Below are 20,531 nucleotides of genomic sequence, written 5' to 3' on the forward strand. Positions count from 1 at the left end.
AACAGGGTAGCAAAAGAGGGGGGAAAGTGATCCAGATATCCCACAAGTCCATGCCTGCCCAGAGCATCCCAGGAACCTCCGGAGGACCAGAGCAGATGACACGGCACCTTACAGTAATATCACACCTGCCGTTACTGGCTCTTGCAAATAGGAGTTCAATCTCACAGTTATTCACGTCTTCTATAAGCCTACTGTGCAAGGTATTCTGCCAAGGTAACTGAGAGGACTTCGATATTAACAAGGGAGCTGAACAGAAAAGAAACCGAGTATCTTGCAAGTTCTGTTTATGTGTTTTAAGAAAGGAGCGATTTCGGATGCTGCCTCAACTTTTAGTAAACTGATCAGCCAGCTTTACCCACACAGTCTTTGCAAAAGAACAAAAAGAGCTACTCTTACTTTCTACCAAGATAGATAAGCATTTTACCTATAGCATTTCAACAGCACCCTGAGGTGGGTGTCACTATCCCCATTTCACAGATTGGAAAATTGAGGCTTGAGAAATTAATCCATCTGGGGTCACACATTCAGTTGTGACGACAGGATTTGATGGCACAAACACGCCCTAGGCTCTACTCATCGAGAATATCAGTCACTTGTCCTACTCCTTGTATGGACCACGATTTTCCTATCTTCAGGAGAAGATGCACTCGGGATTACTGGCGAACAAAGCTTTGAGAATGGCCACTGGTACGCATGGCATAGTGAAAGGTACAATGCTGCAGTGAACAAGTACTTGCAGTGATGGCGGGAGGTCCCAGCGCAAGCCCCGAGATGGCTTCTCCCTTGTTCCGGGATGTTGCACCCATCACTTATTCTCCAGAAGCCCAGTGTCCTCACCTATAAAGTGTGCCCCCTCATAGAATTGTCACAATCAGTGCAGTAATGTAGATGAGTCAGCTTTCCTATTCCTAAGGCTCTAGGCCAATGCCAGCTATTATTATGGTTCAATTAGCTTCAGTTCCACTGAGGATTTGCTCTTGAATCTTTGGAAAGATCTCCTGACACCTTAGCTTCCTCATCTGTAACCTAGAGCTGTTGATACAGAACCTTTTAGCAATTCCCTCCAATAGCCATTCACAAGCTTTAGTGACCTATAATCTCTTGGGATATTAAATCAGATTCCTGGGCCCCGGTGATTCTGATGCAGCCCAGCTGGATGGAACCTTGTACCATTCACGCTTGAGGACCCCACCTGATTCTAATGTAGATGGGTCGTGATCACTCTGAAAAATGCTGCCCTGCAAGCTCAGTTTCACAAAGAACTGTGCTACCTGTGGGCAAAGAACTTGACCCACGATCATCTGGTCAGTAACACAGCCAACACCAAACATTTGACTTCTGATGTCTAGATCCCATTGTTCTGACCACAGGAGGGGAACTCCAGAGAAGAGGAAAACCTCCTCCTGGTCACAAGGTTTCCGTCAGGGGATTTGACCCCGGGATTTGAGCATCGCGGAAGCTTCCAGTGCTCCACGGACCTAAAATATTGAGTGTCACTGCCTTTTTTTTTCTTCCTCCACAGATACGTTTGCAAGCAAAGTGGCCGCCACCCAGGACCAGTACGCAGATGCATCCATAGGTAACGTCACTGGCAGCAACGCGGTGAACGTCTTCCTGGGAATCGGCGTGGCCTGGTCCATCGCTGCCATCTACCACGCAGCCAATGGGGAACAGTTCAAAGTGTCCCCTGGCACGCTAGCTTTCTCTGTCACTCTCTTCACCATTTTTGCTTTCATCAATGTGGGGGTGCTGCTGTATCGGCGAAGGCCGGAGATCGGAGGTGAGCTGGGTGGGCCCCGGACTGCCAAGCTCCTCACATCCTGCCTCTTCGTGCTCCTATGGCTCTTGTACATTTTCTTCTCCTCCCTGGAGGCCTACTGCCACATAAAAGGCTTCTAAAGGAACAATCAGATATAGTAAATTTATATATATATACGTATATATATATATACATAAAATATTATGTATAATGAACAGAGGAAACTGACATTTGTCATGTTCACTTACCTGCTGATGGAACCCAGCTTCAAGAGCATACTCTGTACTAGGGCGGAAGTGAGAAACCATCACCTCTTATTCCCAGGGGCATCGCCACTTTGAACGAGGCACGGAGGCAGGGGCATCTTTGCAGCTCAGCCTAGAAGGACTGTGTTCTCTCCAGGTTCATAAATCATTAAGTCTTTGATTTGTTTTCTGTTTCCGCTTGTTTTTGGTGGGGGCTGGGAGGTGGCTGACGTTTGACTTTTATTTTGTATTATTTTGTTGGGAGGGTCAAAGTTTCTGTTTCCCTTGTGGGAGGTGATGACCAATCTAAGTGCAAATGGCTTTTTGGTAAAAATTTAAATCGTTACAATTGCCCTTTCTTCCAAACACTTGACAAATTATTTGGGATTCAGAAAGGACATGGGCACTGAAGAAGAGGCAGGTCTTCGCTCGATCACTAAATTTCGTGCTTCTCTCTGGGACATGAGCAGAGATAAAGCTGCCTCCAAGAAGCAGCATGGGCACTTGAATGGAGCCAGGAGAAGTGATGGCTCTAGATACAGTCTGATATTTAAAGATATGATGCCTGACAGTCTTGTTTAACAGGTACAGGAATAACGTGCCTAGATTCCCAAGAACGTGCAAAATCATTTATTTCTTATCTCTTCAGGTCTGGACTATGATTAGCAAGGCCCTTATTCTGATTTTCCAGCCTGGCTAACCCCCAGGTCCCCCATCCCAACCCTCCTCCTCCTGCCCACCATCTCTCAGGCAAACCGGAATAACCCCATTCAAAAAAGCACATCATCGTTTTCCATTTGCATCATGTGTGTCCCAGTCCCATGTTTGCTGTTGCCTGGGATCATTTGTCAGTTTTATTTTTGAAAGTATCCATGGCTTGCACAATCCTGTTCCAGTCATGACTGAACATTTGCTCCTTCTTCGTGTGCCTGTTGGGGAATGTTGTCGTGATACCTGTTACACAGTGCATGGATGAAAAACAAAATAAGCGTATCTGTATATAGTAGAGTATAGCGTATACTGTTCTCCCATTCAGCAACGTTGACTGGACATTGAAGATATAAGTGAGTCTCCTTTTCACCTGAGTTGTAACGTTTGTGTTGTTAGTGAGTTTGATTTTACTAGGGATAAAAGGAGAAAATGGCTTATTGTTCATGGACTTGCACATTTCGTTTCTAAGAAGCAATAACAGTTCGTTGGGAAGTTAAAGCTACTGAGAGGACAGCAGGCAAACTACCAACTATCTTCATGGAAAATTAGCCACGTGGAATACACCAGAGGCCTCTAAAGAATCACCTCTTGAGGATTGAGGGCGAAGGAGAAAGGTGTAGAGCAGTGGCCAGATTCGACGTGCCCAGGCTTTGAGAGCCTCCACCTCCCCGACACCCACCCCTGCCCTGCCCCCAAAGTATTTATTTCACTTCTGCTCTGTCTGGGACAGATGGTAGATAGTGGTTTGTTCGTTTTATTTTTTTTTTATGTAAAAGGCTATTTTGAGCCCTGTTACTTTCAACATCCAGACTCCTCTGATTGTACCTGCAGTTCCCGAGTAGGAATGAAGCCAGGGAGACGAATGGGCCTTTAAAAGTGCATCTTCTGTACTTGTGACGAAGGAGGAAGCAATTTAATGAGATTAGTTCCTCCCAGGAGGATTGCACTGGGAGGTTTTTAACCCTGGAAAAGGAATGGCTCTATTTCAGAATACCAAAGAGCATGGATAAACCCAACATTCCAAAGTAGTGAGTCTAGTAAGGAGGAAAAATGCAATGACTTTGGTCCTGTCTCCGAGACTTCTCTATAGAGCATCCCAGGCCAGAGACACCACTGGCCCTCTGTATCGATTCAAAGATACTTAAGAGATAAAAGCTGTTCAGAGTTACTTTCTCTTCTTCCACTCATTAATCGTGATCACTCATCATTTCATAAACATCCAGCGAATGAATGAATAATTAAATGCTGGTTACTACTCAATATACCAGGTACTGTGCTACTCTTGGGGACTAAACCATGAACAAGACAGCCCAGATCCCTGCCCTCAGTGGGCTCACAGCTAATGTGATTGCTCTCTCGGTGGGTAAAAGTTATCACAGCCATATGAAAACAGTTTTATCTTGCAGGGAAAAAGCAATTATAAAACTCTTAACATAAACACACTGAAACTGTACAAATACAATTGTCCAAATATCTAAGATTTTAACTTAAGAGATAAAGCACAGGTTAGGGGAAGCATCCTATGTATCCTTGGCCAATCTTACAGATCTGTACATCTCCCCATTGTAAGCCAAGAAAGGCAATCATGTTTGTGATCCAGAGGACTGAACGGGTCCAATTAATCCCAGTTTTTATCTTTGTTGGACAACAGTACTTTTCTATGCCCCACACCTCTACTATTCCTCATATCTCCAGGAGACTCACCCCAGCAGGCCGTGGTCCAAAATTGGTGGCCTCTTTTGGGGGCACATTCTAACCCATTTTTTTTTAAGATTTAGTAAATGGAAAGCTAGCCTAGAAACACCAAGTAAATATAGTCAAAGGACATGAGTTGTTTAAATATTAGATTTTTGCACTCAATTTTAGCCATATTTGGAATGTCAATAATCCCGCAGATTTTCACAGAGGACTTTCAGAAATTCTTGCCACTGAATTTTAATTTCAAAGCTTTTTGGTTTGTTTGCTTTTTAAAGTTTCATTGTTATAGGGAAAATATGATTCTGATTGTTCAGGGTTGTTAATAATTGTAGTTGTGTAAAATTATTTCATTTTATTTTGTGTGTATTGTGCACAGCTTTAGGGGGGAAGTGCACTAATTGTGCTGTTCCTTATAAATGGTACACGTTATTGGCACAAATAAAGTTTCTAATTGTTTCTGACTTAATCACTAGTGATACAGCATATTCTGTATGGAATGTTTTCTCTCATTGTCATCTACTTCATTTTTGTTTTCATGTTTTGAAGAAATAAAGACCAAAAAGGTATTATTGTGAATTGGTATCCTCATCCAAAAGAAAGACAATAGATACCCAGTATTCAGACTCTTGCAAATGTCAACCCTTTGGTCATACAGTATTTCCTTTTTAATGTCCCAAGAGAGCACAGTGTCAGAATATGTATCTATCTGATGGTACGGAGATAAATGTTGGATGTTTCTCCATTTCACTAATTTTTTTACATCTTTTAGTACCCTTTATTTGCCTCCTTTCTGCATCCAAGAACATTAACAGAATATTGTAGTTAATAAATCAGTTCTGATAAAACTGGTCCAAGCGATAGTCTTCTGGTATCAATATATTATATTCCTCTTGATCCCTAATAGAACTTCCTTGCATTAATTTCTGACTAATTACATGCTAGTGACTTTATGTGTCATACAATCAATAATATAGGAAGAGGTGACACCAGAAATAAGCATTTGCAGGGGGAAAAATGTGACCTCTAGTTTGTGTACTTATTTGCAAGCCCACATAAATTATCAGTGGATTTAGTTCTTACAATAGAATCCACTGTGTTCATGTAAATGATATTCATCGATAGTCTTTCAAATTTGCTTTAGAATTCCTCATTATGTCCGTATATAATGCGGCACACTTTCACATGTGAAGGAAATAAGGTATAATTTAAGTATTTTCTTGGATCAGCAATTAATGTCTCCCAGTTACCAATCTTTGGTTTAACACAAAATGAGCAGCCGACATTTATTTCTTTAAATAACAAAGAGTAATTCAATGACCAGAGTAGTCTTGACTGTTTACCCTTCAAGGAAATGCCTTGCTTGGCTCAATTCTTCTCAACCTCTTAGAAGATAATTTTAATTCTTTCAAACATAATGATTCAAGCCTACCACCAGTAAAGATTTCAGAGAGCTTTGCTTTCTATATAGCACACACACACTTTTTCTTCTTGCTTTTCAAAGAAAAAATTATAAAATTTGCTCTTTTAAACCACCCTGCAGGCATTCTGATAGGTGGATCTCATTTGCAATGAGAATCCCTAACACAGTGGTCTCAGTTAATAGAAGCACATTGCCTTTTCCACACAGGGAAATTCATTGTTGATTCCACAACCCAGGATCCCTGATACTGATCTGTCAATCTGACTGGTCTGTTCTACGCATATCTGAGAATTTTGTGGAAGCAATTAGAAAAAAATTTCCTCCGGTAGATGATGAAGCCCTCCATTCTCAAACACTCAAAACTTTACCTCCTCAAGAATGTAAGTCAGCTCCTTTAAGACTTCTTCTAAAAAGCATTTCCTGGCTCATGATGTTGAGTGTCTCTTTTGATTCTGCTTTTCTGTCTCTGATCTTGGGCAGTTGCATTCAGAGCAAGTTTTGCGTCTAGTTTCATAACTGTATAATGGCCATTTCGTGATTGACAATGCACCACCTTAGATCTCATCCAGACCTACACCTGGCATTCACAGCTTTTGTTAATCACTTGAAAGCATTCTAGCTATGGGCAAAATTGAGCATTTTAATGGATAAACAAGTGAGTGCACTAGGCAGAAGAGCTTTACACAATCATATTTTTCTTAAAAAGATGCTGTTATGAGTGCATTTATTAGCTTTCCTTCAGATCTACCTACAGATTTTTGTTAATGGACGGCACTTCTACTCTTCTTTTCAATATTATGTTCCTATCACTTCTAGCCATGTTCATGGTCTTCCACCCAGCACGTTTAAAGTGTTGTGTGGTGCAAATGGTATTCCACCTACAAGGATGACAAAGGAAGGGGAAACAATTCCAACAGTTAGATATTTCATTTTTGGAGCTTAATCAGGCCATGGTTAATCATCTCCCAAGGCAGAGATGTCTTACCTATAGAAGGAACAACCACTGAGCGTTGGGTCTCCCAAGAAAGAGAGCACTTAAGCTTTCCAGCCCACAAGAACTGGTGAGTAGCTTTCTGTGACTTTTTCCCTGCCTGCCAAGATGTCCCAAAAGATTTCCTCAGAGGCTCTACCAATTTTCAATTTTGCCAAGTTTCCTCTGATTTAATCTCCTAAGGGACATTTAAATCAACAGTCATTGTATATATTATTTTGATTTATTTGTAGGAAAGAACATTCCTTCACAACTTCAAAAGGCAATATGACTTTGTAGTTAAAACCACGACTCTTAGCTTTACAGGAAGACTTGCTTGCCCAGAATCACCTTATCTGTAATCAGTGCAGGTCTTCACAGCTCCTTGGTCTGCTCACATTCTTTAGAATCAGGCTGTCCTAACCTTTATCAAAGATCCAGAGAGGTGTTCCCTTGGAAATATGCAATCTTAGTCTTTCTTTTCCCTAATTCCAAACCTTTGTATTTCTTCCAAGGCTATTCCCATATTTCATCATCCTTAGTACTGCTCACTATTACCTATCAGCAATAGGGAGAGGCTTATGATAAAGTCCTCTGGGCATGTTTTTCTGAAAGTGAATTTACCATAGGAAGAAACCAATATAATGGCATTCTACTTCGAAAACAATCATTACAATAGGTATCTCTATAAATGTTTGGGACAGATTATACCCTACAGCTATACACTGCAACAGTATTATTGATTTTATTTCCTTTTGAATTTTTCATGCTTCAGTGTCATCCACCTAGCTTTTTATTCTATCAAAATATGTAGGTATGGATGAGAATTAAGGAGCTCACCCCCAACACACACACACACACACACACACACACACACACACACACTCAACCTCTGTGAAAGTTTCTACAAAAGTGAAGCATGTAAACCTAGAAAACCCTAATGTATAGCTTTCATGCCTCCCCCAAAATTTGAGTGGGTAAAAAAGTTTCTCTGTGGGTATTATATTCCTGGCATGTAAAGGATAGTAAAATTTCACAATAACCAAACACACCAAAAAAGAAATTAGCTAACTTCAGTGTTCCTGAGTCGATTTTGACAGTTAATGCACAGCCCAGCTCTCCTTATTTGTTGGCTGCAAAGACAGATCTACCTAGCCAAATCCAGGAGTGTACTGGGGGTGACAGGGGAATTAATGTGCTGGAATTCTTAGGCAGCCCTCTGTACTGGAAGCTGTTTACCCACCAAGAAGGATCTGGCCCAGAGATTTCCAAAGACCTCTCCCCTACATTCCCAAGTTGAAATAACCCACTTAATTTACAGAACTTTTTGTTAGACCCTTCTTGAAGCCACATGGTAGGACAAGAGATAAATTCTCTAGGGAGAGCTTTCTTAAAAATGTGATACTATTTGTTTTGACCTATATTCTAATATGAAGTTTCCATTCTTTCCAAGTGGAAGGAACAATTCTAATAACCAAATATATAACCACTTTTCAAAATATTTCACTTAAAAAACCAACTGTATAAATATTTAAGATAAAAGTTTTATGACCCAGATAGCTAGTTCTGAGAAAAATAATTTAATTTTCTCTATAGGTACATTTCTCTGCCTTCTTATATTTACCATTAAACTTGGAAAAATGCTCCAAAGAAGAAATCTCGAGATTTTACATTCTAATGTTCCATAAGTGAGTAATATGGATAAAATAATGTTTTAGGTGAAAGTTAATTATGTTGTTGACAGACGTACTTAAAAATGAGAGAATTTAGCACGAATAAAATGTGTAAGATTTCATCACTATTCTTGTCTAAAATATTTGAAAGTCATTAACTTTAAGGAAGATAAATTTCCAGTTTCCCAAAACAGGACAATTTCAGCTTGTATTGTTTTTATATGGAAATCAAAGCTGGGCATACATAACTTCTGGCTTTGGCAACCCCCAAAAAGTATGCTTTGGGCAGCCTTTTCCATATTATCGAGTTATTTTATGGAATACACTGGATCTATACAGGTGTCTCATAAAAATGCCTTCAATAATTTCCCTCTTCTTTTTTTTGCGGGGGGGGGGGGGCAGGAAGTTTCTGCATTTCAGAATTTGACAATTTAATTTATAAAAGGCTGATTTCATTTTGATGTTAACATTTCAGAATTTTAATATTTTAAATAATCATCAGATGGGCTATTGAGCTTGAGTCTAACCCAAATAAACAATAACGCTCAAACAGACTTATCAGTAGTTGAAAGGCTTCTGAAACACTGGCCTTTTCATGCAAATAGAAGAGTTGTTTTCAATCTTTTTTTTCTACCAAAAGTTGCCATTTCAGCCAGTGTAAAAAAACATTTGAAATGGTGGTTTGAAGATTAATTCGATATGAATCAGACACAATTTCAGCATTAAATCTCCTCTGTCCCATCTCTCCCTAGAGTGTATGTATGTATGTATATGTATATATATGTGTGTGTGTGTATATATATATATATATATATATATATATATATATATATATATATAAATAAATACAAAAACACACAACGTATGTCAGATAACTTGAACTATGTTTTTGGATGTCTAAGATTACCCTAAAAGCCCGTGTCAGGTTAGTATTCATTTTTATCAGAATTTTTTATAAATGAGAAAAGGGAGGGGGCGCCTGGGGGGCTCAGTCGCTTAAGCGTCTGACTTCGGCTCAGGTCATGATCTCACAGCTTGTGGGTTCAAGCCCCACGTTGGGCTCTGTGCTGACAGCTCAGAGCCTGGAGCCTGCTTCAGATTCAGTGTCTCCCTCTCTCTCTGCCTCTCCCCTGCTCACACTCTCTCTCTCAAAAATAAAGATTTTAAAAAAATTTTATAAATGAGAACAGGGAGAGAGATACAGAAAGAAATGTTTTCCTGATTCTTTTCTTTTTTTGCTAAAGATGCAAATTCAAAGTTGTTTGAAAGCTGCCTAGAATGTTAATCATATATATCCTTCTAAAAACAGGAGTAGATCTTTAAAAGAAAGAAATTCACTTTTCTTCCCTTCATTTAGCAAGCATTTTTGATAGACAGTCTTTAGGATCGATTAGAGCACCTTTCTGACTTTTCCAATTACCCTCTGTTATTTGGAGGGTGTTGAAAACAGCTCTTGAAAAAAAATTATGCTCATCTAGGTCAAATCCTGAGGGATTAAAAGAATGAGATTTTATATTTTCCCTGGAAACATAGCACTGAGCAGGCAGGCTCCCATACATCACTTGACATTTTCTAGAAATATGTTTTGGCACAATAGGAAAGCATGAATGAGACTCCTACCCAGTTCTGCCACAAAAACTTAATCATCTACAACCATGTAGATCTTCCACTAGCTGTAATTTAACTAAGATATTTTCACTCAAGCAACCGTCAACTTGCATATACACTGGCTGTGTTGTGACTAGCATTTTCCCTCCAAGATCTTACTAACAGACAAACTAACCATTTCAACCAACCGGTACATGAGATTTCTCCAAGGGGTCCAGTCAGGGTAAGGAGTGGGTACAGAGAGGGGTAGTAATATTGACATCAGGTCACTGGAGCCTATTTAACCAACTGCTTCATTGCATACTGGACCTTATTTGGGACACTTATTGTCCCAATATTAGAAATACTGGAAGGACTTTATCTTATTGCTATTTCAACAAAATTTTTGCGGTATTGGATCTAAGCAAAGGATAACATCATGCAAAAACTGAAAGTCATTTTTATTAGCTCTCCTATTGTTACATTTTGTAGGAAAATATTATCTTTGAGTTTTAGCCTAAAACTCTTAAGAACAACAAGACTTTTGCTGCCATCAGTAATCCCTTAGGAAATTTGACACTTCGAACCTTCTTAGAGACAGATGATACTATGGTAAATGTATGCAAGTGGCTTAAAATATTCTTGAAGTTCTCAGGTTGTCTTCACAGATCCTGCATAGATTTACATTTTAAAAAATGAGTATCTTTCTCATCAAAATAGATTGGGAATTTTCCCAACAACTGGTTTCATTTTGTTGAGAAAAGAGTCTAGCACCCAAAGAAGCTAGGGTTGTATCAACGACTCTGCTTCTATGCCCCTTTTCATACTTCTGACTCAATCTCTATGGCACATCTTTCAGCACCAACTGTAGATGATGAGAGAAAGCCAAAAGAAAGGGTTGCACTCACTTTCAAAATGGACTAAATCTGCTTATCACCTTGAAAAAATTAAAATTTTCAAACTTTAAACACCCATAGAGATGCTTTTAAATGCCCATTCTGAAGGCAAGATCTCTATGGCAAAGCCTTAAAGAAAACATAATTATTGAGACATAGGATTTAGTAACATCAGTATTCAACCCTTGCCATCTACTTACAGTCTCTAGAGGCAAACAAGCAGTTGGGGAAGGGGAGACAAATCACTATCAATGTCCTAAGTCACATCACCATTCAAATACTAGGTGGAGTCGGGAACTATACAAGATACATGGGTCCAAACCTAGTCTCGAGCCCAACCCCACCCTTGCTCACCGCCATGATGGATATGGTCTATGAACATTAGAACAATGCCAGGGTTTTATTTTCACTTAATATGAATATTACCTATTGCGATTCCTCTCTGCTCTGAGCCAGGCCGTTTTGACTCAGATCTTTAGAGTCGTACTTGTCGCCTGCCTGGAGAGTGAACCCATCTTTTCAAACTGGTTTCCATGGACTCAATTTTTAAAAACACTACAAAAGCAGCAGAGCCAAGTGGATTGGACCTAGCAAGGAGTCTACCCTTAAAGGAGTCCAAGCTTGAGTTTTTTTTCTTCCTGGCCAATACGCTAGCATCCCAACTCTGAAGTCATTCTGTTAGTAAAATGAAAATAATAATTGCTTTGTCGCTGTTAGAAATCATGCCTCTTTAGAGCTTAGTGCTTCCATTAACCAAAACCAGATCCATGGGTGGTAGTATTAGGACTTTACCCAAAGACTGAGTTTTATGTTGTGAACAAACCTGAACTGGTTTGGGTCCCTTTAAAACAACAGACAAGATATTTAATAATATTTGAAAACAATGAAAAGGGTTCAGTACAGGCTTCTGGGTTAAAGAGGAGGGCAGAGCTTGTGACAGGCTCTCTTAATGTTTTGCTCTTCCCTGTAAATTTTTATCTGTCAGGGTTCCCAGTGGAGTATTTCCCCATACTCATTCTGTGGGAGGACACTGACATAATTCCAGAGTCTGCCTTTTATTTCCTAATTCTCCCAAGAGAAACAGCCATTCCTTAGCTCATAATATAAAAGAAAAACAGAAAGAATAGCTGCCTCACTGGTTGATCCAGAAGGTTTTTACAAAAGCACAGACCATTCAGAGTATCTTTAACATGACTGTGACTGTAATCCAATAAAAAGATTTGATATTTCCAACTCCTAATCAAAAGTCAGAAATTGCTTTGACACTAGGATCTTAATGCCACTTTATCTTCCTTGCTGGTCCTCACAAATTAATAAAACTTGAGAGATGCAGAGAGTGGACAGTGATGATCAGTTAAAATTCAGATCTGGTTACTGAGGCCAGAAAAACATCAAATGGCACATTATCGGAGGAAAAAGAATCAGAAGCTAAACCAAAGAGAACAGGAAATTAGTCAATTTAGCAAGTATGTTTTCCAAAACCATTGATTCATTTTGTATGTAGTTAAAACTTAAAAATCTATACAGTCAGCGCTGTGGAACCATTTTTAAATCAAATGCCAGAGTCTATTATATTTTTCAATCCTATAATTCTATAAATCTCAAGCGTTTTGTGCAAAGTATTGTATTAGGCATTCTAAGAGGATATGAAGAATTCAAGACACAGTAATTTCGAGAAAATTAACACTAGCCCTGAATTCAGTCAGGAAGAGGCCACTTGTGGCACTCAAAGTCACCTTCCATTTTGGTCGAGGCATTTTATCAATTTGAGACTGCTTAATGCAGCCATCCTGAAACCGATCAAGAAGCTTTTCTTTAACAGAAATAGAAATACTAAGTCTGTTAACTTCATAGTCTTTCACCAATGAAACAAATGAATTTAGACTCCACTAACAGATCCTGAGTGTACAATGAGCCAAACTCTGTGTGAGGTTGATATACGGTCTTTAACATTTCAAGTTGGGGAAAACTGACTTCAAAGATCATTTGCCTCCCATTCCTGAATTTTTCTTTTTTTCTATTAAGTGTGGATACTAAATCATCACTGGATTTTCTTCACTCTGCCTGTTGCTCTTCTTGAGGTATCCGGCTATATACATTTCAGTGAGCTACAACTCCAGTTGTCACATTTTAACAGCCAACTAGGAGGGACCTCAGTCCCGATGTCTGAATACACAAGGTTCTCTTCATTTCAACATCAACTAGCCATCAGAGAGGAGACCCGAAGGCTTTCCTCTTTTGAAAATTAGTATTTGTTTCAGAGGGTTATGAATCTTTGGCTCTCTCTGAACTTGGATTTCCTCATCATTAAAGGAACGACTTTACCTCTAGCTTGCTTTCCCACAATACATCAAGCCCTATGTGATCTGGTAGTTCCCTGTTATCTACTGGGTATGGGTTGAAGGTGCTTTCCATTGTGAACAAGTTTCCTCCTAATTCTTGATTGCAAGTGTCAAGCCAATAAAACCACATTAAGTCTGACGGGAATTTAAAAGTTTCTTCTGAAATAATTCTTTGTGCACTGCTGGAAAAAAAAAAAAAGTCCCTTCCCAAACAGGGAGTGAAAAGTTTCTCCCTTTGCGGTAGACCTACAATAGAAAATTTAACAAGATTGGAACGGATTCCACACCAGTGACCTTTGTAAGGCTGAATCCACTCTTTTTATGAATGTAAAGTGTAAGTTCATACAGTTTCCCATAATAATCCCACTTACTTTTCATTCTTTGTACTTAATGACAATCTTTTAGGAGGAAGACTGAGACCAGTCATTTTACACCAAAGGGAGTGAATACAAACATGATTCGTGTTGACTGGACCAAAAGATACTAAGACTGTAAAGGAAGATGAAAAAGGAATTTCATGTATGCTACAGATTCAACTGTCTTTTTAAAAGCCTCCCTTGTTGTGGAGAAAATGACTACTCAAAAAGGTTTCACAAAGACTTAAATCCCACCCCTAGCAATCATCTGGTTTGCCCACAGCCCACATGCTTCATTAGCAATCTGAAATTGCACACAGAGAAAACATAGCAAGAAGCAATAGACATTGCCATGGGGGAAGAGAAAAAGCAACCGTGGTGAACTCTGCTTACATAAACAAAGGATGTTTTAGTGGAATAAATGTAAGCTTTCTCTTGAAGGAATCCCAGTTAGTATGTCATTAGAAATGGCAAAACCATTTCAACATCATAAGTCGTATATTCCAGCTTTATTAGCATTGAGGCACAGGGCCAAATTTGTCGGGGGAAAAGTAAACAAATGTTCCCAACACTGTAACAGATCAAGTGATCTTGTGAGCCTGTCGGGAGAAAAAAAATTAAAATAGGTAACATTATTTTATAACTATATTAGTAGCTCTGACTTCCACTGAGGGATAAAATTTTATTTTTCCTTCTCATCACTGTTATATAGAGCCGCTGTTCAGTTGCAGTAGGCATGGGATTCTTATATTTTGATAAGTCCCTCACATTGAATTTGACCCCCATTTCATATTTGATCAGGAGATCCTAAATTGGAAAGGTAGGATTTTCTGTCTTTTTTACACAAATCTGCACCAGAAGCATTTTCCAAAGATGACTGCCTTAAGCCATCTAGGTAGCTCCGTCCATCAGTGGTGGGTGCTTGGTGTAAGGCAGAAAGAGCCTGTGAGTAGATTGAGTCCCCCTTCTGCATAGACGGCTGCTCATTCAGACCCTCACGTCTCTTCCTCCTCAAGTCCTTGTACCAATCCAGCCTCCTGAACTGACCCAGCTCCACTTGTCAAACAAACTGCAAATCTCTAAGTGTGCTGACATCTTGTTCAATTTAATTCCCCATCAAATGAATTTCTCGGATTTTTCCCTTGATGATCTTGCCCTCTCTGTACTCATGCATATAGGCCCATAGATTTGATATACTTTAAAGAGGATTTTACTAGGAAAAAAACAATCAACCTTTGTGTTCAGTAAAAAACTATGTTAACCACCCTGAAATAATAGAGGGAATATCACCTGTGTGGTGACGAACTTAATGGTAGTGCTAAAACACTACCCTCAGAAGAGAAACTGTAGAGTCTTCTCCAAAAAGCCTTTTAGAGACTCAAACTTGATGATATGGAAAAACATTCCCTTCAGAGGTCATAGGTTAGAGTTTGGTTACATTTCACTTACAGGTTTGTTGTATAAGCAGATAAGGCACTTAAACTTCAGATCCTTTCTTTAATATTAAATCAGCATCTATCGAATCTGTCCCTTACCTACATTACAAAAACATCGGGGGGAAAAAATCCAATACCGACCTTCACGTTCCACATGGAAAAGCTTTGTCCTGGGAGCACAATTAAGGTGATTTGGAAAACCGTAGCGTGTTCTAGAATAAGCTATACAGTGACACTTAACATTTGGTCCCCAACAAAACAGTATCAGCAACAATTTTCAAATTTGTTATTTATACAACTTCTCTGGTTCTACCAGAGACCCCAGCCCAGACCTATGAATCGAATTCTGGAAGTGGGCCCAGCAATGTGGGTTTTGACAAGGTCTTGAGGAGGATTCTGGTGCATGTTCAGGTTTGATAGGCCCACCGTCAAACTCTGCATCTTCACAAGAAAAAGCTTAAACGGTAGGTTTCATGTGGGCCCTGTACATTCTGATGTATGGACAGAAATGTTCACTGTTTGGAATTAAAATGTAATTTGAAGGAAAACTAATCCTTGCAAATATTCTTTCCTGGCATAACTGAACTTCAGGCAGGCTCTCCACAATCAGCGAGATTTCTAATCAGCTTTTCCCGTTCTTTCAAAAAACCAACAGTCACTCTGCTTTGCTTGACTGGCGCAGGGCCTCTAGAGTGACCTTGGACCCTTTTAATTGATTAGCTCTGGACCATTGGCCTTCATACTACATCATCGTGTATCAGTACTGAGTTATATTTAATGACAGTGTCTGTTGGTTTGAAAACTGAGTATGAATTAAGCCAAAATAACTACTGGTTATGAGTGAGTTTGGGTTTTAGAAGATAGTTTCAAAATCTCAGTATGGCTCATAAAACCTCATAAAAAGCACAGATAACGTAGACATCATCCCAAGTCCCTCCGGAGCACCCTTCCTGGCTCTCGTTCGAATTGGTGCAGAAATGGAGAGTCAGCAAGTGACTTTGCTTATAAAGAGATCTCAGAAAGAACTTAAGATTGTTATTGTGTGTGCATGTTTCCTAAAAATCTAACCTGAAAAGATCATACTTAAAACATCCATATATATTTTGACCCCCTTCTTTTGGGGATCCAGAAAAATAATGCAAAGTGTACAAAAGGAGGCCTTAAAATGGAAGCTCAACCATGATATTCTGGAGAGAAATTCTATAACTGTCACTCATTCCAGGCTTCCCTTAAAGGAGTCAAGTTTGTCAGATATTTTGGAATGACTGCTTTTTTAGAAATTACTGAAAAAGAATAACTGATAGATAACGTGTTCTGCCTGCTTCTCTAAAATCTGTGCTCCTCTCCTGTTGCTGGTCAAAGTTTGAACATCTTAAGTGTCTGTTTTCTGTCTCCAAGAATATTTCCTCATTGGCTCTTTCCCAATCATCCTATGTCTCTTCCGCACCTGATCATCAGAAAGCTCCAGCTCAGCTCAAGCAGTACCTCCTTCCTCTGTCTCCACCATTGTGCACATATCCATTTGCATATCATTTTACTAAAAGTTAAAGCCTCACTAAGAGGATGCTTCCTAGAATAATCACCAATGTCCAGACACTTTGGTGATGGAAAGTACACCTTGGGGGAGCAGGGGTGGGTGCTGAATCATATTGCCTGGGATTCACGCAGGTCCAGAGCCTTGACCTTCCTGCAGAACTTGAGTCCACTGTGGTATTTTTACACTCTTAAATCCAAGGCAGAGTTACAGTGGTGGCTTTGCTGTAGCAAATATCCTCCTTGCTGACCTTAGTCCACAACTCATGGTTTATGTAATTGACTCAAGTCCAAAAACCTTTAAACAAACCTAGATTAAAAATTTCTTTCAGAAAGATTAGGAGAAAAAAGTGATATGCTCTAAAGACTCTTACTTGTGTGGTACATCAAAAAGGCCTTGATATTAGAAGGTAACATAATTGTTTTAATCTTCAATAGCTTTGCCTTTCAGTGCCATTCATGGTGATTTTCATAGGTCAGTGGTGCAATTCAACACTATTCTAATAAGCCATAATAATTGTTGGCACAACTGTTATTACAATGGGGACTTCCCTGGGTTTCATCTATTAATTTTTTGTAGACAGTAGGAAGCTCACACTGAGAAGACATTTGTAGCTTCCTAGACAAGGGCAATGAAAGGAATTAGCATATTGTACATACTGTATATATGCACTGCTCTGTGCCACTGCGAGTATTCTAAAGAGAGACAAATGAGAAGGGAGAATTTAAACAGGAACTAATTTAGAACTTCTCTCTTGCCTTCAGTGGTTATGGACAGCTTTCGTTCCCACTGAGTAAGCCTGGTAAAGACTTTCATAGTAAACTGAACTCATCCTGAGCCAGAATAGGCAATCCATACAAAAAAAAAAAAAAAGTGGCAGGTCATTGGGCCAGAAACCACCTCTCCCTAAGAGGTGATCATGAATCCCCCGCACAGGGCAAAAAAGGGAATAACAGCGTGTTTACATCTCGTATACACAGTTTCAAGGACCCATTGCAAATAACCTTCAAAGAGAGGGAGAGAGTGGAAAGAAGAGAAGAAAAACAGAGAGGAAGAGATCTTACCTTGAAAAATGAAGTAAGCAATCCTAATATTCCTCTAGTTGGTCCTGAAAAATGTTCACACGTCTAAAGTTATTTATAAAAAAAACTTCACCGCACTTTGAAATTCCTGAGTGGTGGTAGGTCAGTAATGGATTTGGATACTTGAGTTTTTCAGTTTTTATTCTTTAGGCCAATGAATGTAATCTCTAAACTTACCATTCTGAGTACACGCGCACGCACGCGCACACACAACCACACGCACACATATTAAGGTATGTGCACATTACTTATTTTGTAGGAAACACAATGTATAAAAATAAAGAGTCCAGTGGATTCATTCAGTGTGTTTCAGCGATAAGATGTAGTGGGGAATATCCTCCTTGCTGACCATATTGTTAAAATTATAATCTTAAGCAACACTGTTAGAAATGCCTGTGTAAAATATCTTCTCTAGTATCAATGAATCAATACATTTTGAATTCAACTTTCAAAAATACGTGCTAAACTTAAACATTTTTGTATCTGTGGTGTTTTCCTATTAACTTATAGTAGTGAACAAGTCACCAGAAACCTGATATCATTAAAAAGGAAAATGGACTAAATGAAAAGTTAAAAACAGAGGTTATTTACAAAGTCTTTTGCCAAAAGCATTGGTTAATGAAAACGTAATTTCTTTCACTATGAATGTGATCATAAGAAATGCTTGCCCTATCATTCTCTCTCTTTTGAGAAATCAATGTTTTGTATTCCTAAGGGCCAAGAACAATATTCTTTAAATCAGTGTGATGCACAGACACCTTGGGAATGAAAGGCACAGTGACTTGGATCACCTGCATAATGATTAGAATTCCAACATTTGATGGTAAATATAGGATTCTTTCCTAGAATTCTTAGACTGCACTAAGTCACTTCTGGGAATTTCAGTCAATCCTTTTAAATGAAGGCATGGACATTAGTGACAGATCTTATCTAACATGGATGGCATTAAAATGTCCCCTTTCAAGTACCATGAGTGGATGGAAATTACCATCTAATCTTCCCACCTAATCATCTCACATAACTCAGAGGTCTAACAACGTTGCATAGAAGGTTAACAGACTATAGGCACCAAGGATACTTCATTTGTGCAGTTAGTAAGAACTAGCCATTTACAAAATACATTCAAATGTTTTGTAAATAAATTTTTTGATTCCTATAGTTTTGTTCAAACTGCTTTTAAAATACTTAGATTTTATTTGAATTTTAAAAATAATCTGTTACAAGTTCGATGTTGCTTTATTGACTCTGTGATTCAATGTACACTCAGCCATATTCCTGTGGGGAAATATCAATTCTATTGACTTTCTTGGCATGAGCCAGAGATTCATAGTTTCTTTAAGGACTCTAAGTATGGGACAAAACCAAAATTAAATTCTAGTGAAGAAATTAGAAACCTATTGTATAAAATGTATTTTTAAAATCTTAAGATATATGTGATTTACACTGCCTGTTAATCTAGTCTCTTTGTGAAATAACCACAGCATAATATTTGTTAAGACTCTGAAACACCAAATATTTGTGATGTTTGTATAGCACCGTTGTTATAATATGTGATTTCAAATGGTAAGCATCTTTGTTGTAATCATGTGAGCCCACAGAATTCCTGCTGTTATGTACAACCAGCTCTCAGAATTCAGATTTCCTGCAGCTGCTATATCACCAATAAATGAGAATTGTGGAAAAGAAAAAAAAAAACTTCCTAAAGAATTGAGTTTATGCTCACTGTGCATTTTTCTAATGAATGAATTCAGAGTTTTATTTTTACCAGAAATGGTCTCTCTCAGTCAGTAAACACAACTGCTGATTTCAACCATACTATCATTTCAATGGTTTCTATATTCTTGATCTAACTACCCAAAACTGGAAGCTTCTTGCAAGGTGTACTCTCACAAATGTACAATAAATGACTTTTCCTGCATGCTGCCTGAGATATGTTATAATTTGAAATGTCTTATAAAAAATTATATATTTCATAACCCAAAATTGAACCGGCAAGATTTCTCATGTGTATAATCGATGGTATGTTAACATAAAAATCAAAAGCACTGTCTGCCATACATATATGTTTTATGTGACATTTAATCTTGTTAAAACTGTAATCTCTGAAGTGTTCGTTGACTGAACTAGTCAATTCTGTACAAATCAGTCTTAGCTGTTTTCCTAATTTTAACCATATTTCCTAATACTTAAATATAAATGTTTGTAAATTAGCCATTCATTTTTTTTAATCAACTTTTATGTATCTTCAATGTGACTCAGTTAACTAACTGGAACAAAGAAGAATCAAAGCCTTCCTTGTCATAGTCCAGCCCAGGCTCAGGAACATTTCATCTAGGCAAAAATCCATTCACTCATCCAGCAAATATTTATTGACCATCTACTATGAATTAGGCTCTATACCAAGTATCAGGAGAATTCTCAAGAACCAGAGAAATCACAAGCTTCTATCTCCCAGTGAGGAATTTCTGAACTCCCCCTATACCATTCTTCTATAATTTCCACGGAATTAAGAAATTATTTTGTTTCTCTGACATAACAAAGATAGAAATTATCTAAAGATCTTGGATTAAAATACAGTCCATTCGGCCCAAAGAAAATGCAACTATCACTCACAGAAATAACGTCTTAAAGTCTTATCTAAAAGTTAAAAGAAAACCCAGTTTAAGAGATTTGACCCTAATTCTGAAGAAATGCTTAAAAGGTCTCCCCTTGAAATGTGTATATTGTGTTGGTTTTCAAACACTAAGATTCTTTGCTAACATTCCCTAAAATGTCGTCTCTGCAGGAGATCAAGAAATTCTGTGAAAGAGGAGGAAAATGGC

The 20,531-nt window shown here is 38.5% G+C and overlaps 1 protein-coding gene across 2 annotated transcripts in view; it reads left to right on the forward strand.

The window, feature by feature from the left end:
* Window positions 1-4,999, forward strand: part of SLC8A1 (solute carrier family 8 member A1) — a 326,175-nt gene extending 321,176 nt beyond the window's left edge. For both annotated transcript variants that reach the window (XM_042933176.1, XM_042933177.1), the window contains one exon: window positions 1,523-4,999. In XM_042933176.1, coding sequence (XP_042789110.1) covers window positions 1,523-1,899 — 377 coding nt within the window. In that variant the 3' untranslated portion in view covers window positions 1,900-4,999. The remainder of the gene's footprint in view (window positions 1-1,522) is intronic.
* Window positions 5,000-20,531: the final 15,532 nt, after the last annotated feature.

Source organism: Panthera leo, chromosome A3 (genome assembly GCF_018350215.1).
Source record: "Panthera leo isolate Ple1 chromosome A3, P.leo_Ple1_pat1.1, whole genome shotgun sequence".
Lineage (NCBI taxonomy): Eukaryota > Metazoa > Chordata > Mammalia > Carnivora > Felidae > Panthera > Panthera leo.